Below are 27,265 nucleotides of genomic sequence, written 5' to 3'. Positions count from 1 at the left end.
TCAGACCTTTCTGCCTAGTCTACTTTAAACTAGATTTTTCTAGATCTCAGCCTCTGAGTATCTAGGATTATGGGTGGGATCCACCTGTCTTACAATGTATATTTGTATATATGAGGGTGTGTCACTTAAGTGAAATTTGGGGTATATCTCCATATTAGCATATTTTATAACTGCGTAGCTTTTAAAGGTAGCATTATAAGGATATTTGAAAACATTTTAATGTTGTTTTTAATCACCTGTGGAGCCATACTAGTTCTGAGTTTTTTTTATTCTTTTGGTGTGAAGGTATATAGTTTTCATCTGTAAATAATAACTATTCCTTTTGGTTGTTTATATTTCTCACATGGATTTCCTGTCATGTAGCATTGCTAGAATTTAAAAGATGATGCTGAGGAATTCTGGTGAAAGTGGAGCCCCATTAAGCCACATCAGTTTTTGTATCTTCTACACCAAGTATATATTACTGGTCATATAAAAATTATTGAGAAAATGTCCAGTAGAGTATGTTTACTTGACTTCAGCTGTATAAGATCTTTGTCTCTAGTCAAATATAATTTAATGATGTCACATCTTTATTGGCTATTACATTAGCAACAAAAAGTTTCATCTCGGGTATTTTATCTTTTGCTATTTAATCAACTGGGAAACTAAAATAATGTGCATATCCAACAATGAGAATGTGATAGAAGACATTGAAAAGTGTAGTGAACTACTCTGTATCTTGAGTTGAGGTAAAGATTATATGCTGGGCACTGGTGGCTCAGGCCTCTAATCCTAGCTACTCAGGAGGCTGAGATCTGAGGATCATAGTTCAAAGCCAGCCTGGGCAGGAAATTCTGTGACACTCTTAACTCCAATAAACCACTAGAAAACTGAAAGTGGCTCTGTAGCTCAACTGGTAGAGCTCTCACCTTGAGCTGAAGAGCCCAGGGACAGTGCCTAAGCCCAGAGGTCAAGCCCCATGACCGACAAAAAGAAAAAGAAAAAGATTATATACAAATGTAGTCATGGGAATGGTTTTATGACTCAGTTGGCATTTAATTCAGAGCTTGAGAACAGAATTATTCTTGATGATGAGGAAAAAGTAGAATCCTAGCAAAAAGCAAGGAGATAATAGCAGTTGGGAAGAAAGGTGAGTGACAGGAAACCTGACCAGTTTCTTATGGTCTATGTTAAGGTTTTATAAAATGATGTGGAAGAATTCAAGGTTAGAATGATGGGTTGGCGCACATCAAGATCTTTGAATGATAGGCCTTGCTTTTAAGCCAATGCTTCCCAAGCATTTCTCATATTATATTTTATTATTTTATGGTATAAACAAAGATGGCTAGAGATGATGGCAAGAGGTAGGGGAACATACTTCAGACTCCACAAGATATCGTAAGGGCTCAGGGATACCCATACATGTCAACTTCCAAGAATGACATAGGATTTCTAGACCTATATTACCTAGATGTATTTCTCTCTTAAATTTCAATTTAAACCTATTTTGAACTTTCTGCCCAGCAAACCTTTCTCCTGTCCACATATATGTACAAATTCCTCTGTAGAGATATCACCTATGTTTCTAGTTCCCTATTCATACTGCAAGAATTCCATTGTTTTACCTTCAAATTGATGACTTTCAATTGAAATAAGAGACCACAAGCGAGCTATATCCCAAGTTCTTTAATTTCCTACCAAGTTGTTGTCATTGAAGACAAATACAAGTCCATATCATGATGCTTGTTTCACCCTCTGTGCTTTTGATTATGTGATCCTTTTGAAGAATAATTATATCTCAGTACCACTGTCCCTGAATTTTGACATGAATTTCTCTCAAGATTAACTGTGATCTCTCAGTGAGTACTCTGATCATTCTTTAAGGGAATTAGTATAGTGCTCTCAAATAATAATTAATCAGGCAGTTACATTTCAAATCTGAAGAAGCTACTGTAGACTAAACAAAGTCATTTTGATGAGCAATTTTCTATAAAAAGGTTTCTTTCCTTTGATTACAGAACTGAGTTTAAATATCACAATATCATAATTTAATGATGTTGCTTATTTATTGGCTATTGCATTAGCAACAAAAAGTTGCTTCTCAGAGCATTTTATCTCTGAGTTTGACATTTAACCAATTAAAGTAATTATGAAAAAATATATCTTGATGTAATATTTTTAGATATTTAAGTACTGAGAATGGGTTAAACTGAGAATTTGATTTTAATTTTCTTTAGATGTAATGATGGTAATTACATTATTTTTAAAGGATCCTTTAGATCCTTCTTTAGAGATATATACCAAAAGATATTTACAGATAAAATTATATATCTGAGACTTGCTTCTAAACAATACAAATGAGAAAACAGACTGAAGCTGGACTGCCCAATATGGATGTTTGTCAGTCCTGGGTGATGTGACCCATCATACTTTTTTGATTACATTTATCTGGTCAGATTTTTCATGATTATGATGAAAATGTCAGGGATAAAACAAAACTTGATTGATCAACCTGAGAACTGTATTACTTAACAGAGGGAGTATGATTGTTCCATGCTGTATCAAATCTGTTCCATGCTGTATCAAAACACTTCTGTGTTTTTCATTTCTGCTCTTTGCCTAATTTTATTGGTCTCCTTTCTGGCTTTTTAAAAAAATTTATTCTCTGTTGTAGCTATCTTTTCTTGCTACTGTCCACAAGTTTCTCTAGTGGATTCCGTCTTCCATCTTCTACCTGATGATTTACTACTTCTAATATGCATGGAGTAGAAAGCCAAGACATTAAGTGTAATGATATATTTTTTTTTTCTAGGCAAGATTTCTGTGTAGGCCTGAAAGAATTTTCAGAGTATTACACACGTGAATTGGAGGGCATTTCAGTTGACTGATAGAAATGCCTAGTTTTTAGCTGTGCTCCAGAGAGCTGATACATCCTATAATTGTATAGATATATTGTATAAATCCTATATGTTGAGAGGTACAGGAGGTGATTCACTTTTGGATTTTTTTTTGTTTATTTGTTTTGGCAGTACTGATATTTGAACTTGGGACCTCATACTTGCTAAGCTGGCACTCTGCTATCGAGCTACATTTCCAGCCTTTGTTTGTTTGTTTGTTTGCACTGGTTATTTTTGAGTCAGTATATTGTTTTCTGCCTGGGCATGCACTGGACTGCAGTTGACTTATTGTAGACTTCCCATTATAGCTAGGATGACAGAGTTATACCACTACACTAGCTTCTTTTGTTTTTTGGAGAGGAGTCTCATGAACTTTGGGGGCTAGGTTGGCCTGGGAATCCTCCCAATTTCAGTCTCCTAGACAGCCAGGATGACAGGTACATAATTACATGTACATCAACCTAGTTGTTGGTTGAGAAGGTGTCTCACGTGTATATCTGGGCTGGACTTGAAGTATGATCCTTTTAATATCAGCCTCTCAAATTGCTAGATTTACAGGCATGAGCCACTGAGGGCTGGCTTTATTTGGCGGTTTATAATACAGTGATGATGGTAATAAAATATATAATTTGTTGACTATGAAATTTAATAAAATTTTAGTAATACTTTAAGAATGAGAAGAGTCTATGTAGCTTTATGGGAGCTATTTATGTTTGTGTTACTCAGAAGTAGGTGGAAGCCTAAATGAAGTAATGTCATAAAGGCATTATCAATTCAGTGACCTGATAGGCCATGAGCTCATGAATCAGGCAGACTGTGTCGAATTGCTACTGTATGACTGATGCCATGTGTGATGTGTAGTACATAGGAGCCATGTAATAATTGTTGGCTAGTTGTTGTAATGAGTAATAATATACCTTATATCTTTACTTTTATCTGAGCACACACCAGTGCAGTGAAGATTCTCTGATTCCTATAGTAGCTCTCTAAAATACCCAGAATTCTTCTCAGAGCATAAATATAGAACCTTGTCAGCCCAAGGCAGTCATAAAGAACAGGACACATGAAACTACATGCATTGTTTTAAGTCTTCTTCTATAAACTGATAGAGGGTATACAGTATTTCTTTTAGGTCACTGTGATGAGGAACATCCAGCCCGCAGGCTGTATGGAGGCTTGTAGAGTTATCTGGTACACGACAAGACTGACATGTATGCTTCTTATTGGCCACATGTGGTCAATCTGCATATATTGATAATTTTGTGTGGTCCATAATGATGTCATAAATACCCAAATGGCCCTTGTCAGAATAAAATGGTTTCCAGCCCTCCTAGGATTACAAAGGACAGATGCAGCAATTTTATAAAAGCAAAACTAAAGATAGCTTCACAGGAAATGATGTTTGGGTTCAGATTTGAAATGTGCATAGGAATTTTCAAGATAAGTCATCATGCAGCCGAGGAAAAACAACCAGAGAAAAATGTCTGATAGAGTGTCAAAATGTCTAAGAGTTGGATAGTTAACATGGAGTTGGAAGGGAGGATTAAGTGGATTGATTGATTATTGACTAACTCTTAGGAATAAGGGATAAAAGATTAGGAATGACTTTTAAGATTCAAAGTTTGAATATTGGCTGTCAGTCTCTAGACAGGGAGTTCAGGCTGCAAAAAGTACATAGCAAAAATGGGTTCATTTGGGGACAGGTTGAGTTTAAAATACCGGGGGAACATCTTGAAAAGAATATGTGATAGACAGTAAGGAAGAAGGTATTGATGCTCTGGGGAAAATCAGATGAGAACGTTTAGGCTGAGTGTTTTCAAGATATCGGCGGTAGCTGAACAAAGGAAATAAGACATTCCCAGGGAGGATGTGTAAAGATAGAAGAAAGAGCTGATGAGCGGCGCATGTCAGAGGGATCAGCACAGGTGATTGATTCTTAGCTCAAAATCTGTGCACTCTCAAGATGGAGACCGCATCCTTTTCATTTTCTTATCTCTGGAAAACAGCCCTGCACAGTATGTGGCACCCAGAATGTTCATGTGGCAACTTTTTTTAGTGTTGCCTTTGCAAGAAACATTTTAGAAGAGCTTGGGCTCACCCTTGTAACAGCTGCTAGGGACACCAAGACTGAGAGGATTGTGGTTCAAGGCCAGCTCTGGCAAAAGGTAGCAAGACCCCATCTTAACAAATAAGCTGGATGTGATTGAGTCACAATTGTAATTCCACCTGTGTGAGAGGCATAGATAGGTAAGAGGATCAGATCCAGGGTGAACGAACATAGGTATAAATGTGAAACTTTATCTGAAAAATAACTATAGCAAAAAAAGGGATGGAAGCATGGCTGAATTGGTAGAGTACCTGTCCAAAAGCACAAGGCTCTAAGTTCTAACCCCAGTACTCCCTCCTCAAAAAAAAAAAAAAAAAAAAGCAGGAAGGAAAGAAGGAAGGGGAAAAATATGTGATAGATAATACTGACTAGAGCAATAATGGGTTAACAAGAAGACCAATGGTAAATTATGATGTTTTTCCCTTTCCTTTAGTTGTATTAGTTCACAGTTGATCGTTTCTCTCTAGTTCATTTTAAACTTTGCATTAATTATTGTTGCATAACAATTTGCCACAAAATTATATGTTTATAACAGCAGACATTTCTTCAGTAAGTTAAACCAGAATTACCATGTAATCCACCAAATCTTTTGGGTAATAGACCCAAAATAGGTACTGAAAAAAAACTTATACACCTGTATGCACTGAATAACCAATAGCTCTTAACAGTCTTATGTCACTTGGCGGATGAAAAGATAAACAATGTAAGTAGTATTTTCATACAGTGGAGTATAGTCTATCCAGAAAAGAATCTTAAGTTCTCATTTTTGCCGGCTTTCAATCCCTCAGGGGTTGTTGGACTGAGGGACTTCTCTCCTAGATGACACCCTCTGTTCTGAATGTGCCTTCCACATGGCTGCTTGTAATGGTGAAGGTAGTAGAGAGAGAAGCTGTAGCAAGATGGAAGATGGCAATTACAGTCTTTCATATCTTAATTATGGAAGCAACATCTTCTCACACTTACCACCTTTCCTTTGTTAGAACAAGGTACCAACTAGCTTAGATTCAAGGGGAGCAGATTGGCATAAAGTTGTAAATACCAGAAGACAGAGGTAAGCCAGTGTCATCTCAGAGTCAACTAGCAATAAACATTAAACAGTAGCCCTCATCTTGTAATGTTTCTGTGAGCTTTAGTGATTGCGTTGGATGGCCATATGCTCTTCTAGACCGAACCTTCCTTATAGAAGTCCTGAGTCACTTACTGAGTACTTGTGAGACACCACTGCAGGAAGTATAAAGAAAGAGAAGATGTGATTCCTTACATTATAAAGTACAAAATATGGATCACTCTCTTGGCAATGCCCACATTTGTGTAGAAAGTTTTCTTTTGTACCAATTATTAATAAGGACACATGGCCTTAGATTTGTGCTGAAACTCTGTGTTTGGAATGAATTCTGCCTTTTGACATTTAGAGCAAGACTATGATTTTTCTAATTAAAGAAGAAATAAAATCAGTGTTACTTCCAAAGTAAAAAATCAGGGTTGAATAGATAATATATTTTTCCCTGCTATATAAAAACAATTCAAAATAATAACAAGTCTATGGTTAGTGTGTTTAAAACAATAAAAAAGTGGACATTGATCCCAAGTTTCAATGGCAAGTTTCAGCTCTACTGTTGTTTTCACTTATTAGAATAATAATGGTTTGAGGAGTCTCCTAATTAGCCAGCTATGAAAGTAAATTCTAATCTGAGAGTTTTAAGGAAGTTAAGCATTGTGGAATCCTATTAGATATCTAATAAATATCACTGTTCTTTTTTCAGGCAAACATATTTTTTTAAGTCTGCCAATCAAAATAAACTTCAGCAGTAGGCTTAGCATCATTTAAACTGAACTTTATCTCTTTTCTTCTGAGTTGAGGGTATTCTGCATGAGAAATTGTATTTGGAAGCAAAGTACTTTACCTTAGGGAATGTTTTCAAATGCATTTGTCTTCTCTTTGGCTACCTCTGATTTCTTAATCTCTGTGTGCTGTGGCACTCAATTTTATGTTACCCTTTGTTCCCAAGGGCTTGGTGACACAGACACACATACATTTAAGCTTGTTAAAATTAATGTTGTTTCACAGTCCTTCTTGCCTCTTGAGATAGTAGGTTATATACCATAACAACAAGAACAGAATGGTGACACCATCACTAATTTGGTGATGTGATCAAATATGAAGAAATTTCATTAATAGTATACATAGTATAGAGAGTTAATCTTAGCTTAATGTCTAGTAATTATATAATACAGGAGTCTCATAACCTTCATATAGGATTTCATCACCTTCAGTTATAGGAAGTTCACTTAGAATTGTCTGGAATGGAGGGATCATGCCACTCCATCCCCTTCTTAATGGGAGTTTCCAACCATAATGGGGAAGCTTATCAGTAAGAATAAACAAAAAAGGATGACTATTTTAGAAAGACGCTCAGATTAAAAAATAACAACAGTTCATACAAATTCAGAAGTAAGAGAGGGAGTAAAGAGTTATTTTTAGCATATATAGCAAGATTGCTTATACTCAGATCCATAAGTAATGAGTCTACATATTCGTTTATTAATTAAGTTGGTCCAACAAGTACTGACATCTCTGGGTATTATCCTGATGGAGTTTTGAAAATGACAAGCATGATGGGTCTTAGTGTTGTACCAAAGTTAATTCATGGAGGTATGGATACAGGTTCCCAGTGAAGCCAGAGTGCTCAGAGGAGCTATGGACAAACCTTGAAGAAATAAGTAATAAATAGTAATGAGAATTTCTGAAAAACAAACTCACCCATTTTATACTTAGATTTCTGTTTGCCTGTCTCCTATTTATAATCAAATTATATTTTACATAAAAAGCAGTTTCTTTCTTCCTTGCCTTAACTTGTGTGACTCTCAATTTATTCATTAATGCAGTCTTGTGGACCATTAAATAATGGCCTTCATTTTGGTCATCTCAAAATGTCTGAGAAAATGGAGGAACATATTATCTAGTATAGTAATAGCTTTGTATGTATGTGGGCCATATGTCAGTCTTGCAGATAACATCAGTTCTTAAAGTTACAAGCCCATATGTGTGCGCACACACACACATACCTGTTGTATCAGTGATCATTGTAGGAGTGCTACAAGTGAGTGTTGCCTGAATGTGAACTTGATAAGCACTGTTTTGTGTGTTTGTTTGTTTGTTTGTTTAACCTGCTCCAAGCCAGATGCTGGTGGCTCACATGTATAATCCTAGCTACTCAAAGGTTGAAGTCTGAGAATCATAATTTGAAGCCAGGCAGACAGGAAAATCTGTAAGACTCTTATCTTCAATTGACCATCAAGAAGCCAGAAGTGGAGCTGTGGTTCAAGTTTAGAGCACTAGCTTTGAGCACAAAATCGCAGGGACAGTACCTAGACCCTGAGTTCAAGCCCCAGGACCAGCACGCATGCGCTCTCTCTCTCTCTCTCTTACACACACACACACACACACACACACACACCCCACACACACACACATGCTTCAGGCAGTTCTACTGTAGGGCTGTGCTTTCTCATCGAAGGATGAATGCTTTATTTCTTGTTGGTGGGTAGAGAGAATCTGGACAGAAACAAGGAAAGAAGAAATTGGAGCATACCAGAGACTGAGGGAGATTCATGATATGGAAGAAAACTACTGGAGGACACAAAATAAAAACTTGATTATTCTCTTTTTTTCATTAGCTATTTCAGGAACTGTAAAGGAGTCTGTTTCCTTTTGCCTCCTCCATACAATGCTTGGTAGCCTTCAACTTGCAGATGTTAGACCTCAAGCTAGTTCAATTAAGTACAGACTTAAATATTAGTCAAATAATAATAGTAACAACAACAAACTAACAGTATTTATGAACATTTAGCATATTCTGAGCATGATGCCAAATAAGTGACATCATTTAGCCATACAATTCCATGAGGAATGGTGTCTTATTCTTAGTATTTTTATCACTTCAAGGGAAACAAACTTGGATTGACTAAGCGCACTAAGGCTACGTTAAGATAACGTGTCAGGGATAGGCGTTGAATCCAGTGAACTGGATTGAGAATTCATGCTGTTCATATTTTTAACCAGTCCCTTGTGCACTAAGGCTGTCCTCTCTGATAGGGCTGGTCTCAAGTCTAATGAATTACTTCATGGTGAACTGAACTCTTTTAAAAAAAACATTGCAACCTTTGGAAAGTTTTGGAACAAATTTGATCCCTAAACTGAGAATTACCTGTGCTTCTTTGATTTGTAATGCACATTGACTTGTCCAATTATGTAATTCAGATCCTACAGTATTAGTTCACTAAATTAAACATGGGTATCACCTCCCTGAAGTTCAGATTGTTTCTTTGGCATTCAGTCATTTTTGCTTTTGACACAGTTCTGGCTGTGATTATATTGAATAGGGCTATTGATTAGAATAAAAGGAATGATCCAGGCAAGAAAACTGAAATCTTCCTTGGAGCTGTGATAGGCATTTCTATCAGAATATCATAGCATTATAAGACAAAAGATAAAACTATGGATGGGATCTAATAAGGATAGGTGAGTTTAAAAGTTTTACTATTTAAGGGCACGTTTGTCTCCGAAGGAAAATTGCAGTTAGCCTCAGAGGCAACCTTAATATTCTAGTTTTGAGTGTCAAAACTGTGAATTCTTCTTAGCTTGGAAACTGTGAATTCTTCCTAGCCTAGAAACTTTGACTTCTATTAGTTTTGTCTGAAGGCCGCTAAGTTAAAGTTTATGATTTAACAACAACAACAAAATTTCTAGTATAGAAGAAATTGTAATATACACTAGAATACAATAGCATATCCACAGTTTTCAAAGTTTAAACTTTGGTATGTAACAGATACCTTCCACTTCAGCCAAAATGTTCTCAGTTTGTGTACTTTGGTCAGTGGCTATTTGGACCAAATTACTTGCATAGTAGCTTCTTTAGTCTGGCCACCAGATTTCTGGAAGACCACAGAAGTGCTTTGTTTTTTGTATCATGCCCATAGCTTAGGAATTTGCTACTTAGAAAACACTGAGGACTTGGACTACAGGTTGCGGTCACATAGGAGATTTTAGTCAAGGGAGCCGACCTTTGCATTTATAGTACAAAAGGATGTATTTTCCCCAAAGTATACCTTCTGCTTTTTCTTTCTGTGCTGCTCAGTTTCTCATGGCTACTGGTTCCTTTGGTCATTAGGACGATATAAAGGAACTCAAAGATCAAGTCAAGAAGGATTCCATCCCCCAAAACATGGAATAACGTTCTGGTTTGTGGTTCTACCTGAGTGCTTAGCACATACTGCATTGTAGCTACACATTTCCAAATAGTAACACAACACCCAACAATGAAGAGAGTAAAGATTTGTGGTGTGTATATTAAAGAAAATTTTAGGATTGATGGAGTGGCTCAGGTGGTAGAGCACCTACCTAACAAGAATGAGGTTGTACCAACCTGAGAAGAGTGAGGAGAAAAAAAATTTTTAAATCAGATATTGAATGAGATTCTATAGAGAACTGGGTATATGTCAGAGACATAAAAAACTATATTCTATACTATATTCTATACTAATTCTATACTAACTATATATATATATAGTTAGTTATATATAGTTATATATAGTTAGTTTTATATATATATATATATATATATATAAAACTAATTCTATACTAACTATATTCTATACTAATTCTATACTAACAAATCATCATCTTTGACCAACAAAAGAAAAAAGTAATTTATTTGCGGAATAATTTTGAGAGACAAATTCTACTAGTATATTTGAGAACTCTGAATAGATATTTTATAGAAATCTCCATTATGTATCAGAGTTTCTGTTAGATGTGTTCCATTATGGAGACGACCCAGACACATAAACACATAAACTTCTGTCTGGGTCTTTCAGTCCAGTCAGGAAGGCAACATTCGTTTAGATGACTGACCTCCAGAGTGGAAAGAGTTAAAAGTAGAACCAAGAGAAAGGGACTAAATGTTTCTGAGAAATTTTTTCCGGCTGAAATATCAGGGAAGGTTTGGTGGAGTAGGTGACATTTGATCTGGCCCTTGTAGGGCACATCTAGTTGTTTGAATATGCAAAAGCTAAGAGGAGAACTGACATGGTCCAAATTCCAGGCAGAGGAAATAACAAAACCAAATGTATGAGGGTGGAAAACTTGGGTCTGGTCCAGGAAAGCAAGAAATTAGTTATCTGTGGAATGTACCAAGAGAGCAATAGCGAAGTATGGTAGGAATGGCAAAGTGGAGCCAGATTATGGAGAACCATAATTACTAAATCAAGTAGTTTGGAAATTTTAAGTTATAGCCATTTACTATTTTGGAACAGAGTGGTAATATGATTTAAACTAGTATACTAAACAAATATTTTATTGTTTGATTAGCTTTATGCAAAGACTAGTTACATATGCCTTCTGAATATCTGAAATATAAGTATGCACCAGCTCCACCAGTTTTTGTGATAGAATCTTAATTTTTAATATTCAACCATAATTGATTCTGTTTCTGCTTTCCAGTAGCTAGGATTACAGGCATGCACTACCACATCTAGTCCAATTGATAGTTGAAGTGTGAACTCTGAAACCAAATGAACTTTTCTTGCCCAGTTAATTTATATCTGTTGACCTGTCTTGTATGTTTTAAAATCTCTACATGGTTTCATGCACCGGCCATTTGGAAAATACTGATTTATTATATTACATGTCTTCCAAATGTTAATATATTGAGAAACAGTAGGAGGAGTAAGTTTCTCAAATCTCACTATTGGGAAACAGTAATAGAAATAGGTTTTCCAAAATTTTAGCTTTTGCTTGAAAACAAATTTTATCATCATCAAAAACTATCAGTTTTTAATGGCTTACATACAAATCCATTTCAAGAAAGTGTCTATCAGATATTCAAATATGATTAATCATAGTTTGTCAGCTGAAATTACAAGTAAAAGTGGAATTCCATGAAAATAAGATAAAACAATTGGTTTAACTTACAACTCTAGTAATTATACAAATTTATCCTCAAAACAACTGTCTACTTTGGTATATAATAAAAATGTGTTGTGTGAGTGTGTGTGTGTGTGTGTGTGTGTGTGTGTGTGTGTGTGTGTGTGTGTACTGTATTAAAATCAGGGGAACTATACCACTGGAGCCATGCCTTCAGTTCAGCATTTTGCTGGTTAATTGGTGATGGAATCAGCCCAGGTTGGCTTCAAACCACAGTTCTTCAGGCTTGTCTCCTGAGTAGCTAAAATTATAGGATGAACCACTAGAGCCCACCTGTAAAAATGCTTTTTGTTATACTTCTCTTTTAGTTGTATAGACTGTTGAAAAGATGTGTTTAAGAGCTAATTAAATAAAAACAATAACCCTCCTTGATTAAAGGTATCCTTAGATGAAACTGGCTTTTTTCTTTCACTTGCACATGTGAGTAGTCAAGAATACTGTCATGCTGGGACTAGTGCTTGTGCTGAGTCTCCACAGCTCTTCCATTGATTTTGCAACCTAAAAGAAAATGTCAACATAGTGGAAGAAGCATCTATCTCGGTGTTGTTGCATAGTTATGATCTCCTAGGCTTCTTGAGTACTTCTCAAAAACCACACTTTGAATGATTCTGCTTAATTTTAGTAGGCTGATTAACTACCCTTTGTATGTGTCTGTTATGTAAACTAAATCTTGGTTTTCACTTCCATATATACCCCATTGTCTGTTCTATCCTGGCCCCAGAATTTTAGTAGTACAAAATTTTGTTTCCCATAGTGCTTTCTAGCTTAGAAACCGCTTTCTGTATTCTTTCTTTTCTTTTCTCTCTTCCTTTTTCTATCTCTATTTCTTTTATATATCTTTCAAACTGTTCCAGGGGAATCTTAAATATAAGTCAGAAGCTATTTTTTTACATGATTCCTTTACTGTCTGCCCTCTGGCCTTTGGGATAAGGAAGAACATTCTTTTATTTCCTTTGTCACAATATTTTATCATAGTGGATTTCTCCAGCTTTTAATAAGGTGGTGTTGGGACTTGAGTGATAAGAATATTGGAAGACTACACATAGAGCTTCACTATGATCCAGTAATCCCACTTTTGGGCATTTACCCAAATGATCACAAACAAGACCATACTAAAGCTACCAGCACAACTGTGTTTATTGCAGCATTATTTACAATAGCTAAGATATAGAACCAACCCAGATGCCCCTCAGTAGATGAATGGATCAAGAAAATGTGGTATATATACACAATGGAATTCTATGCCTACATCAGAAAGAATGACATTGCCCCATTTGTTAGGAAATGGAAAGACTTGGAAAAAATTATACTAAGTGAAGTAAGCCAGGCCCAATTCCTTTATTTGTAATAACTAGTATATGTCTGAGACAAGCAGAAAAGGTCAGACATGTTGATGTTAGGTAAAATGAACCCCAAGATAAGTATTCAAATTTTTTTTTACTTTCATGTGATTGTTTCTAACATATTTATAAGATGATTTCCTTGTTGCTTTGTATGTCCCTCCCCCACGATATAACCCTTGCTTTCACTCTGTTTGATGTTGGTATAATTTGTGGAGGGGAAGGGAAAAAACAAATAGTTTAAATAGGGATACAGGTGGACCCACTGCAACAATGAGATGTACAAGTTGTTATGTCGAAAAACAAACTTTACAACTTGGGGGGGTGTGTTATGGGTGTTGGGAGGACGGGATAGGGGAAGGGAGAGGAAGGAGAAACAAAGGAGGAAGCAACAATGCTTGATAAGAAATGTACTCATTATCTTGCCCATGTAATTATAACTCCTCTGTATGGTATTTTCATAATAAAAAATATAAAGAATATTGGCCAAAAACCTCCACCCAACTCTTTGGCTTTTGAGACTTTCTATTGTTTTCAAATCTAAGATAATGAAGAAGAGAAGGGGAGAGCACAGTCAAGAATTCAATGTATATCCTACAAAATTAAGAAGAGAGAGGGAAGAGAGGCCTAAGGGATGAATGGGCCAGAATGCTGAAAGGGGTGACATTGATCAAGATGCATTGTATTTATAAACCACTTTATTAAATGGCAACTTCTTTGCACAACTACTTGAAGAAAATTTTAAAAAATCGAAGTGTACACAGTTCAGAGCAGGTTTGAGTTTAATGTCTTACCATTTTCTATAAGTATTACGATTGAAGTGACACACAGCATGCACTTCTCAGTCAGTTGAATAAGTTTAGCCTTGAACTGTCAGATGGCATGTCCTGCATGTTACTGCTTTTAGATTTGGTTTGTAGGTTAGGAATACTGGGATGTCTCATCAAACAGGTATACCTTACTTTCTTAATTTGTCTCAATCCTCAAAACATCTTGTATTTCTCATTTTAACCTGGTAACTAAATGACAATCACTAAGCTAGGCTAAACAACTGTATACCACCATTCACTTGATTTGCACCAGGATTGAGTTAGGCTGCCACTGAGTAAGGCCTTTGGCAAGAGGATGGGAATTTAGTATTCTAAGCTCAGAGTTTGCAAAGAGCTAAATCCTTAGAAATGCTAAAGACTGGAAAAAAATACTTTTGTTATTGTTGTTGTTGTTATTGTTGTTGTTCTGGTTCTAGGGCTTACACTCAGGTTCTGGGCACTACCCCTGAGCTTCCTTTCCTCAAGTCTAGTGCTCTTCCACTTGAGCCACACAGCTCCACTCCCAGCTTTTGGTAATTTATTGGAGATTAGAGTCTCATGAACTTTCTTGGACAGGCTAGCTTCAAATCATAATCTTCACATCTCAGCCTCTTGAGTAGCTGGGTTCATAGCCATGAACTACCAGCAATCGGCTGGGCAGAAGACATTTTTGCAAGAGACTAAAGGGTCTTCTCACTATTAATATAGTCTTTATTTGTTATGGAAAGATATTTAATTTAGTATAATTTTATATTTTTATACTGTTATTGACTTTCTTGTCATTTTGTCTCACTATCTTTAAGCACCTTTATATATTCCAGAATGTGGCAAATAACAATATAGTTCCTTGTTAAAGAGTTGGATAAGTTGGATTTCTATTATGTCCCAGTTCTATTATTCTGTTTATGCTTGATGCCTTGGATGGCATCTGATGTGTGGATTATCAGACCTTGTGTTAATTATTACTTTATTGGATTGAATAGTTTGTACTAGATTGTAGCTTTCTAAATATCTCTTAAGACCCTCTCAGTGATGTATAGGGAATAAATATTAATAAATACTCATGGAATTAATTGGTTGAAAATGTACATGGACACATAACCACTCTGGATATTAAGGACATTAATATATATATGTATATATATGCAATAGGTACCTTTTGTTCTAACAGTATATATGCACACATATACATATATGTATATTATATGTATATATCTATCTTTTTCCTAGCTTGTGTAGTAGCAGAATTTTTTATTTAACCCATCCCCTCTGGCCAGTGATGCCTTAATTTCAGTCACATTAGACTTACTGTATTTGGGGGAAATATAAGCTTGGGCAACTTTACATCCTTCTGTGTCTTGATTTTCTTACTGATAGTAGTAACGTTTATCCATAAAGTTTATCAATAATAGTACCCAGCTTATCCAACTGTCATGGGTAAATGTATTAGTACATGTAAAATGCTTAGAACAACCACCAGCCATATCAGAGCAATACTTATTGGTCAGTTGCAGCCATTGGTTATCTATCAATACAACAATCAATGGGAGTATTCTGTAAGTATTGATTGGTTTTGTGGAATTTACAGTATGCATTTTGTGTGTGTGTGTGTGTGTGTGTGTGTGTGTGTGTGTGTGTCTGTGTGTAATTGTGTGCTGCATATCATGCAAATCGTTTATATTCGTAAAATGAAGCAAAGTTGTGTACCGATTCATATGCAGAGTTTATGTTGTTGTAAGCAGTTATCACTTAGTAGCACTGCTCCTATGTATGGATGATTCTTTAGCATATGGATCGTGTCTGGATGTAGCTTGTAGCAGATGCTGTTGATATAGCCTACCCAGATCTTCTTTACTGGGCCAGTGCATCCATCTCCCAGCTGCTGTGGTTATTGGCTGCTAATGACTCACACCTGTACCCTTCTCCAGAGGACTGCTTTTGGCTGACAGTAATTGCCTCCACCAGATATGTCTGGGAGATTATGACATCAGGTCCCAACTCCCTCCATTTCTCCAGGAGTGAGAGCCAATGGCTATATGGGGCTCTAACTCCCCAGCCCTTTTCCCCTTGCCTCTGATCTGGACATCGGTGACTCTAGTTCCTTGAGTTCCTTCTGGGATCAAGCTGAAGCCAGATCTCTGAAATCATACCTTTTCCAAGATTCTTCCTAGATTAGTTTACTTCTTTGACTCCTAATTTCTCCTGACAACACTCCATCTGTAATCAGGTACAAGGAATGCAATCTCAAGCTCTGCCTCTCAGGAGTCTAACATAAAATGTCCCTCACCTCAGTGCCTCTGTCATTTTCTAACTCCATCATCACTTATGCAATGAGTGAATTCTTCATATTAAATAAAATCTCTGGCTTGAATTTCCTTTCTTATTTCTATTCGGTTTCCTTGATTAGACCCATTCTACCAGACATCACCCCTGTTCATAGCCTATGTATTTAATGTTAAAATAAATATCCAGTGCACTTGATATTTTTACATACACAGGTATTTTAATATAGCATAACAGTAAATATCCTGCAAGATAGGGTCATAAAATAAATTTCAAAATTTGAGTTAATTAGATGAGCTATTCTTTCTAAAACACTGTGCCTGGAATGTAGGAATTGCTTAATAATAACAGCTACTTCTCTCCTGACACTAGGCTTTGAAATTATTTGCTCCACTTTGGGGAGGTGCTTTCCAGACCATATAATGAGCACCTCCATGACAGCACATTATTCAACTCTATTAGCTAGCATCTCTGAGCTTTCTTTTTCTTACATAAAATGTGCACTTCTAAGGCTTGCCTAGTATTGTGTTGACTCTCTAAAGGACAAAGAGACTTGATAGTGTCAATTTCCCCAGTTTAAAAAAAAAAAAATATATATATATATTAGAAACTGTCAACAAGTTAGTATAATTTTTGTTTCTTTCATGTTTTTATGTGAAAATCATGAAGAGTGACTTTTGGGCTCCCCTTTAAGGCTATACTTTGGAAATCATCAAGAACTTTTGGGTTCTCTTTCAAGGCCATATCTACCCATTGGCTCTAATGCCTCATTCTCATTAATCAGGCTAGTTTCTAGATTCTTACTTACCCTTTTCCATACCAAGGGCATTAGCACTTAAGTTTTGAAAAAAAATACATTTGTTTCCAGTATGAATTGCTATAGGGAACATTATTCAGTTGCTGAAAGCTTCCCCCACCCCACCCGCCCTGGTCGGGGGCTTGAACTCAGGGCCTAGGTGCAGTCTCTGAGCTTTTTTGCTCAGTGCTAGAGCTCTACCACTTTGAGCCACAGTGCCACTTCCAGTTTTCTAGTGGTTCATTGGAGAAGAATCTCACAGACTTTCCTGCCCAAGGTAGCTTTGAACGTTGATTCTCAGCTCTCAGCCTCCTGAGTAGCTAGGATTACAGGTGTGAGCCACCAGTGCCTGGCTGAAAGTTATTTTTAAAAAGAACTTGCATTACCTTTTGACAGGGGCTGATAATATCCGGAAATACTGGAGCCGCTACTACCAAGGATCTCAAGGTGTGATATTCGTGTTGGACAGTGCCTCTTCAGAGGATGATTTAGAAACTGCTAGGAATGAATTGCACTCAGCTCTTCAGCACCCACAGTTATGCACTTTACCCTTTTTAATATTGGCCAATCATCAAGACAAGCCAGCAGCTCGCTCAGTACAAGAGGTATGTACATCTCACTTCATCTGGTTAATGCACTTTGCTTATCTTTGTTTCTTGGACTATGGCTACTACATTGAAATTAGGATGTACTGTTTACTGATGAAACTATGGTTCTTTGGGAGACAGAAAGGCTATATCAATGTGATAAAATTGTTTACATAGCTTTACCTGCTGAAGAACACAGATTATTTTGGTCAGAAGTTGGAAGACATATCTGGATATTTTTTCTCATCAATTTTGAAGGGATAAAGGCCAAGTTACTTAACATTTTAGTAACCTGACTTGGTTTATTCTCTTCCAGCTTGTGAAAGAATGTATCTTGCATTTTGGTAAAATGCAAGTGACTGTTCAGTCACTTGCCCTCACCTGCCATGTTCTTATCATCCTGTTGTTGACTAGGAGCAATGGGTTACATTCTGTAGCCACCCAGGCTTAGAATTGGTATCTTATTTTTCAAGTTTTTATACCACCAAAAATACCTTTTAATATGGACTCACTCCTCTAATTTCATTTCTTACTTTGAATTTCTCCTATAAAAGTATGAGACTATTCTGGGCAGACAATTAGTGTCTCACTCAGTCTAGCTTTTGATTTATGGTACTAAAGTAATAAGATATGTGAAGAGTTTTTAAAACTTAAATTATACTAAATTATAACCTAAGTACAGTGAAATAAAAACTCCTGGTATATTCTTTTACACCTGTAATGTTCAGGATATATTTTCCTCTCTCCTTCGAAAATTGTATGCTGCTTCAAATGGCTTTGGAATTAAGATGATTAATAGGAATAACATTGTGCCTTAGTTGGAAAAAAATAAGGAATCAAGAACATAACGTGATTTAAGCAGACCTCTCTTGCATTTAGTGTGTGACCCATGGTAAATAGCTTTGTTCTTTTGTCTGGCTCCTTACTTAGAAAGTTGGAATAATGCAAATTACTATAAGTGAGTGGGATTCACTTAGGTAATTTTCTTGGAACTTTAATGCACTAAATATAGATCATTTTCATTTGTTTTAGAAAAGTAGTAAAGAAGGCAAAGATTTATTATTTAGCAGACAAAGTTCAGAGCAGACTCAGAGCTCAAAGTACCTTCACTTGCCTCATTCAGCATTAAGTATTTAATGTCTTCTTCCTTTGTTGATTTTGGAGAACATTGATAATAGCAATTAAAGTAGAAAATAGCTATAAAATTCTACTTAGATTTTTTTTTTACTGTACAGATATTCTGAATTTTAACTATGCTGCCATCCTGATATGTTCTTAAGAACATTGTAACTTCTTACCGTCAGATTTTTCTATCCATAGATTATTATTAGAAAGTGCTTCACTGAAATACATTGTTGCTCTGATACTTATTGTGGATGGTTTAGGTGTATATTACAGACCAGAGGCAGACAATTTAATGTATTTTCAAACTAGATAAAATATATTAGTGTCACAAATGAGATAGACATGTTACAAGTACAGTTATAGCTCAGATCACTTGATTCAAGTGAGATGTAATATCTGACAAGATTTTTCTTTGCTTTGTGCTTTTCAAGAGACGATCTGTTTTCCTTAGACATCATATAATTGAGACAAATGTGTTATTTAAACCTAATATATGACTCACGGTAACCCTCTATAGGAATGAAAGACTGTCACATTGAATAAAGAAAGCTTCTAGCAATTAATTGCTCCCGAGTATTCTTTGTGTGCGTTAGCTGTCTATCTCTCCTAGGGAGGGAGCAAATTATCTAGGGAGGGAGCAAATTATCTTTTTCCCCCTTTTCCTGATTAACCTTTTAGTAAGACAGATGGCTATAAATGTAGAGTAATCTTAGGCATGGCTTGGAAATTATTGTAAACTTGTTTGTATTGAAGCATATGAAAGTCTGTGAGATTTTGCTTAGCTTTTTCCTCTGTATCAATTTTCAATTAATTTTCTTTAAAATTTTTGCTTATAGTGAATTAGTATAATAGAATTCCTTTCTTATGGATATATAAGTATATTTTTCTATGGATATATAATATATACTGTACACAGCTGTGTGTTTGCAAACTATTTTGGAGTACTGGATTAGGATGGACAAATTCCAGGACAGATCTTCAAGTTTGTGGAAACATAATGAAGTGCACGCATTTACTTTGGGTTTGGCCTAAAAAGAGAAGGAAGCCTCCTATCTTTCTTATTTCTTGATGACAAGAAGCTTCTTGGTATTTATGTGTTTATATAAAGCCTTGAACTAGTCTCAGGAATGTTTTAGGAAATAAATCAATACTTTGTTGTTCACATAAAAGTAGAGTTGTGAAACTGAATCTTTAATGTTATAGTGAACAATAATCTCAAACTGGACGAGAGCATACTTAGGTAGAAAATTGAAAAATAAGTGGTCATATGTTACTTAGTATATATTTAGATATGGTTATTTTGTTGATTTTTTTCCTACATAAGGTATTAAGTGATCTGCCTATTACTTTATAAGCAGTCTCTAATTTGTATATGCTCTGTGGTATTGTCTACTTTGCAAAAGACAGTGTTTTGTTCTGCAAAATACATGTAAGTTTTAGACGAAATTCTGTTCTTTAGAAATCCAAGAAAATGTCTTTAGATTAATAAAAAGCACCAAACAACTCTTTACTTCAGTTAAGAAAAGACCTACATTTTTCTAATTTGGAGAGGGGAAGGGAAATAACAAAATGCTGAAACAAGGATACAGGTTGACCCATTGTAACAATGAGATGTACAAGACACTGTGTTGAAAACGAACTTTACAACTTGGAGGAGAGGAGGGAGGAGTTGGGGTGGTGAGGAGTGGAAGGAAAGACAAAGGAGTGAGTAACAATGCTTGATAGGAAATGTGCTCATTACCATACTCATGTAACTAACCCTTCTATACGTACCTTTACAATAAAAATATATTAAAAATTGAAAACCATAAAAAGACAGTAAATCATAAAAAGACAGTAAATCATAAAAACAGCAATACTTCCTCATGTCTTGTTGAAAATTATTGCATTTTATGCTTTTGCAGAAAGAGGGCCATTGTTTAGCCTGTCAGTGGAGTAAAACTTTTAAGCATTCACTTGTTTCATGAGCATATATTGATATTCTTAGAAAGTGGTTCAAAAACCAGTGGGACTCGGTGGAGAAAGCTGAATTATCAATGGAATAAAAATCACCAGGGAGTTAAAGATTTAGTTCTGTCTTGTGCTGTGAGGGCTGCTGTCTGTATATAGCACTTAGCTCAGAAAGAAGACAATGGCTAAAATTGCAGTATAACCCACAGACTCACAGACAGAAAGGAACATGCCCAATTATTTTATTACCCTTTCAGAAGCAAGTGGAATCTTGTATATCACATAGTTTCCCTTTGTGTAATATACCTAGTAATGACTTGTGTTTTAACTTACTAGAATTTTAGGATTTTCTATTTTGAGAATTGATTGGAGAAACATGTATTCTTTCCTTTTTTTTTTTTTCTTTTTAAAGCAAAACAAATAAGCCTTTTTTTAAAAAAAAAAAGAAAGAAAACAAAATAGTGAGGAAAAGAAAACCCTTTATACGCACACTGTCTGAAAGCCAAGCAATTCTTGCAACAGATGTTTGTTGTATTCATTTGGGGAGGTGTAGTTACTGTGGCTTTCCAGAATTTATTCATATCAACTAATTTTTCCCCTCTATTGAAAATATACTAGGAAAATCTATAATTATGCCATGTGGCTCATTTGATACATTAGGGAAAAATCTGGCCTAATTTAAATGATAAAATATAGAATGAGAATTCTTCTAGGGTAACTAGCTTGTTTCTTTAAAATTTGTATTGTATTGTAATTGTATCTAATTTGTTTTACAACTCCTGGAGGAGAGCATATGCATACTTCAGTTCTGAAGTTATTTAATGGATCAGGGGGATTTTATGAGAAGTTAAATTGATATAGTAGCCAATAAACGTAATCCTATTTTCCCTTTATTCGTTTACTCGGTTGCTGGTGGTGATTTTTTTACCTTGTGGCTTGTTTTGAAATCTTACTTTTATTTTATTGAACTTATCATGTCTTATAAAATGAAATGAAATAATAGCTCTATTTGTAGTAGGTGCATTTGATTTAATATTTTTTAATACTCTTAATAAAAAAGTCCTTTACTTTTTAAAGAAATACATCAAAAGTTCTGTATCAGCTAATATTTTTATTAAAGCAAATATTAATTGAGACATAAAAAAACTGTGAAGCATGTTTGAAGCAGAATTATAAGGTCTAGTGAGTCTATTCGTTTCATGGTTCATTAATTACAGCATGGGGAAAACCCAGTTTCCAAATGAGGGTGTGAATATCAAAGTTAAAATTTCTGATCAGGTTATTTCTCAATTTTGATGTAATGGTAATTCAGTTTATTACCTGCATTGTACTTAGTGTGATATTTGCACAGAACAAAATAGAAATGTGAGAAGAGTATTTGGGAGCATTTTCTGATGATGTCAACATCACTGTTTAAGCCAGTTTTATTTGGGTTATGTGTTCACATATTTTGAGTTATACATTCAGTCCATGGTATATCATAAATAGTTTTAGTTTTAGTTCTCTGGACTGGATATCTTCTGAAAGAGGATGCTGGTATTTTTGTAGTATTGAACCATCACATTGCATTATAATTCTTACAGATTATTTCCATATTTTGTACTCTTTCTTTTTATTTAGTATATGCTATTAAATAATAAGTATAGTTTAATTTTTTATATATTTTTATTGCTTTGAATAGGTCAATTCTTTCTTGGTAACTATGTAATAATAAATACCATCTCAGGTTTTCGGTGACCATTATGTTATTAGAAAATGTAAAGCATTTTTAAAAGCATGTGAAATACTTAGCTCGATTTATTTATTGCTTTCTATGTGGAGAAATGTGTGTGTGCTTGTAAAATAATCATTGAGAAGTGTCATACTCTTTAAATCTATGGAGTTCTCCAGCTATCTTGACCTATGTCTTGGCAGAATTTTAGAATACTCATTTGGTTTCCTATACAGCAGTATACATACCTATGGTATGAGCAGTTTGAAAACTCCCTTATGGGACATGCACTTATTCTAAGATGATATAAGAGATACATTTTTTTCTGTCCACTCCTTACAGATGTACTCCACACTGTTACAATTAAGTCCTGGGGAAGCAATGAGAGGGTTTAGAAGTCACTTTTCCACTGAAGGACTCCATAATCTCTTGAAAATACTTGTTACCCCTTGACAATGTGAAACCTTTAAGAAAGACTGAGTTAGCAAAAAGAAAATTAGTAACAAAAGTGCCATTATAATAAATCTGAGTAACTTTTATTATTGCTATTACTTTTATTGATATGTATTTATTATACAAAGGAATTTCTTTGTTATTTCCATACAGATACAATGTATTTGATCATATTTACCCCATAATTACTCTTAACTTCTCCTTGCCCCTTTTTTAGACCAATGCTTAATGGGTTTCATGAGTTTTTTCTTTACTTCTTTTTTCTTTTCCTTTCCTTCTTCTTTCTCTCCTCTCCTCTCCCATTTCCCCCCTTCTCTGCTTCCTTTCCTCTTTCTTGTACTAAGGCTTGAACTCAGGGCCTGAAGGCTGTCCCTTAGCCTTTTTTTACTCAAAGCTACTAGTGTTCTATCTACCCTGAGCCATAAATCCTCAGATCTCAGCTTCCTGAGTAGCTAGCATTACAGGTGTGACCCACAGCCTCTATCTTGTTAGCCTATTTTCATCCATGGATGTAATGTACTCCCATCATATCCACTGAAGGTAAGGTGAAATGAAAGAATAACTTTTAAACTAGCCTTTAAAGTGAGAGCATTGAAATAGCCAGAATGCTTTATTCACTCATTTTCATTCTTTTGTATGTATTCCTTGAGAGAATTAATTTATTTGAGGGTTTTTTTTTTTTTATTCTCCTTTAGTTCCCCTTACTCCCCACCACCCTTTCCTGTGAGACCTGGGTTTCTTGTATCCACTAGGAATTATTATGTGAGTGTGCCATGTCTACTGGAAACTATTTAAAAACCATATTAATAATTCTGTTACCTAAAAAAGCCCATTTTATTAAGATACTTACTGAGAAATTATTGAAATGCAATGACAAAAAAATACTTTTCAAAGTATCTCAGTGCAGTTGCCCCCAAAGAATCCATTAGTTCCCTTATAGCCCCTGATTCCTTCTTTTTTTTTTTCAGCATTTGCAGACCTTCATTTTATGTAAAGCTGGAGACATTTGAAACAGCTCTCATGTCTTCCTCCTATTTATTTTCTTATCCAGCCCTCTGATTATACTGTTTTCCCTCTACAGTGCCCGGGTTGGCAATTCTGATTTTCCTTTTTCTTAATTTCTTAGCATAAGACAGAAGGAACAAACTTTTCCTCTCAATTTTTTCCTGATGCCTTTATTAAAACCCATAGTGTTTTCTAATTCTTTCTGGATTCAGTTGAAACTCCACAGATCTTCTATGATACTGTGCTTCATAATGGGGTTTTATTTCCCTTTCTCACTTATGCTCACATACCACTCACAATGCCTATTTCCTTAGGAAAAACACCTCAAGACTGATCAGGACGGGAAGTCTTCCTCCCTGCCTCTGATTAAATTAGGTGTCTCCCCCTCTTTCCCTTGGCCCCGTGGACTTATCCAGCTTATATTATTGGAGTTAATCACATAATAACTTTCCTCTCTAACCCTTGAGATTGTATGCTCCTTGAAGAGCAGGAATTATGGCTTGTTTATGATTCTCTGCTCCATATATGTTGTTTGAAAGAATAACTACTAGGTATTAGCACACATGGCTTTCCCACTGGCCTAATGCCATCATCTTTATCCACTTTTCTGTGCTTTCACTTTACTCAATTCAACTTGTATGTTTATGTCAAAAAGAATATAATTTTTTTTTTCTTCTACTCTATACTGAATATTCTTTTTTTTTTTTTGCCTGTTCTGGGGCTTGAACTCTGTTCTACCACTTGAGCCATGATACCACTGCAGCTTTGGTTTTTGTTTTTTGGAGCAGTTTATCAGAGATAAGAATCTAACAGAGTTTCCTGCTAGGAAACTCAGCTGCGAACCACTATCCTCAGATCTCAGCCTCCTGAGTAGCTAGGATTATAAGCATGAGCCACTGGCGCCTGGGCCTCGTCTTCTCCTCCGCCTCCGGCCGCCTCCTCCGCCGCCGCGCTCCGCCGCCTCCTCCGCAGCCTCCGCCGTCCTCCTCTGCCTCCGCCTCCTCCTCCTCCTCCGCCTCCTCCGCCTCCGCCTCCTCCTCCTCCTCCTCCTCCTCCTCCTCCTCCTCCTCCTCCTCCTCCTCCTCCTCCTCCTCCTCCTCCTCCTCCTCCTCATCCTCCTCCTCCTCCTCCTCCTCCTCCTCCTCCTCCTCCTCCTCCTCCTCCTCCTCCTCCTCCTCCTCCTCCTCCTCCTCCTCCTCCTCCTCCTCCTCCTCCTCCTCCTCCTCCTCCTCCTCCTCCTCCTCCTCCTCCTCCTCCTCCTCCTCCTCCTCCTCCTCCTCCTCCTCCTCCTCCTCCTCCTCCTCCTCCTCCTCCTCCTCCTCCTCCTCCTCCTCCCTCCTCCTCCTCCTCCTCCTCCTCCTCCTCCTCCTCCTCCTCCTCCTCCTCCTCCTCCTCCTCCTCCTCCTCCTCCTCCTCCTCCTCCTCCTCCTCCTCCTCCTCCTCCTCCTCCCTCCTCCTCCTCCTCCTCCCTCCTCCTCCTCCTCCTCCCCCTCCCCCTCCCCCTCCCCCTCCCCCTCCCCCCTCCCCCTCCCCCCTCCCCCTCCCCCCCTCCCCCTCCCCCCCTCCCCCCCCCCCCCACCCCCCCCCTCCCCCCCCCCCCCCCCCCCCCTCCCCCCCCCCCCTCCCCCTCCTCCTCCTCCTCCTCCTCCTCCTCCTCCTCCTCCCTCCCCCCCCCTCCTCCCCCTCCTTCTTCTTCTTCTTTTTTCTAACTGTGATTCCTAGGCAGGAATACCACCACTGAGTCATAGCTCCAGCCTTATTTTGTACTGCTTATTTTTGAGATAGTTTTGTTGTTGTTTTTTCCTGGACATATTCTTGGATCGCAATCCACCTATTTTATGCTTCCCATTGTATCTGGGATGACAAGCACATATTGCCATTCTTTTTCTGTTAAGGTAGTCTCATAAAGTTCTGCCTAGGTTTGGCTAGAACAATGACTATCTAATCTCAGCCTCCAATATAGGAAGGATGATAGGCTTGAGCCACTGGCGCCTAGCTTCCAACTTATTATTTTAATATACTCAGGAATTGTATATTCCAGGAATCCTGACTACTTTGACCATATTAGGAGTCTTTAAAAACTTTAAGCTATTATCATATTTATGAGCATCTAATTTTATGTCTTTTTTATTGTCAAGGTAATGTACAGAGGGGTTGCAGTTATATAAGTAAGGTAATAGTACTTTCCTTGTCATACTTGTTACTCCTTCCCTCATTTTTCCCTTTTTCTCTCCCCCTACCCCTCTACCACCCAAGTTGTACAGAGCATTTCCAACATATTATCTTGTGTATATCACTGTTGCATTATATGTTTTTATAGTTAGATTTGTGCTTTTTAACTAAGGGATTTTTGCATATACATATATATGTATATGTATATACATTTCTTCACAGATTTCTCATAGAAAGCAGTAGGTTTTCTTGGTGGAATAATATTCTTTTAACACATTTTTACATTTTTCCTATTTTAGCTATAGGAAGCTTATTTCATCTTTTTCAATTTTTATTTCTCCTGTAGAGGATGAAGTTCTATGACAACATAATAGAGATAGTTTTATGATAATAAAAATTTACTTAGCCTTTAATAAAAATCATATGTTAATTGGTGAAACAGGATTTCAAACAAGTATTATCTTAATCCTTTTTTCTTTATATATGCATATATATAGTACATTTATAGACTGATTCTATGAAAAAAATTTGACTTTCTAGTCCTTTTGAAGCAATATAGGTTGAGTTATTGCAATGGTGAATGTTACCCTTTATGCCTGTGTCTGCAGTTCAAATTGGTATTTTATTAAAATTAGTATCTCATCAATTTTATTAAATAAAAACAGATTTAAAGGCAGAACATTCCATTACAATTTTTTTGCCCTTTATTTCTTTCTCTTATTTTTCTCTTATTTCTTTCATTTGCAAATGAAAATTCAGCTCCATTCCATAGCTTACTAAGTTTAATAAAACATTTGTCGAGTTAAATTAATTTGAAGATAGACATATAGTTAATGTCAGTGAAGTCCTTTGAAGATAAAAAGCACAATAAGCGTTAGTTATTATCATTATGATAATTATTATCATTATTATTATTACATAGTGTCTGCTTAAAACTACCCTTGGTTGCTCTGGGATGGCTGAGCCTAATGAGAGGGGTTAATCTGGATATTTTCCAGAACTTAGAATTTGAGGCATCATATATGGAAGGTATTTTTTTCTCCTTCAGTAGATCAAGAGGTAT

At 36.3% G+C, this 27,265-nt stretch overlaps 1 protein-coding gene across 1 annotated transcript in view; it reads left to right on the top strand.

Moving 5' to 3' along the window:
• Window positions 1-27,265, top strand: part of Arl15 (ADP ribosylation factor like GTPase 15) — a 260,817-nt gene that overhangs the window by 47,978 nt on the left and 185,574 nt on the right. The window contains exon 4 of the mRNA XM_042690537.1: window positions 17,596-17,804. Within this exon, the coding sequence (XP_042546471.1) occupies window positions 17,596-17,804 (209 nt within the window). The remainder of the gene's footprint in view (window positions 1-17,595; window positions 17,805-27,265) is intronic.

The sequence above is a fragment of the Dipodomys spectabilis genome, unplaced genomic scaffold (genome assembly GCF_019054845.1).
Source record: "Dipodomys spectabilis isolate Male_0828 unplaced genomic scaffold, ASM1905484v1 ptg000138l, whole genome shotgun sequence".
Classification (NCBI taxonomy): domain Eukaryota; kingdom Metazoa; phylum Chordata; class Mammalia; order Rodentia; family Heteromyidae; genus Dipodomys; species Dipodomys spectabilis.
The sequence above is the reverse complement of the archived record's forward strand: the minus strand, read 5'-3'. Positions and strand labels throughout refer to the sequence as shown.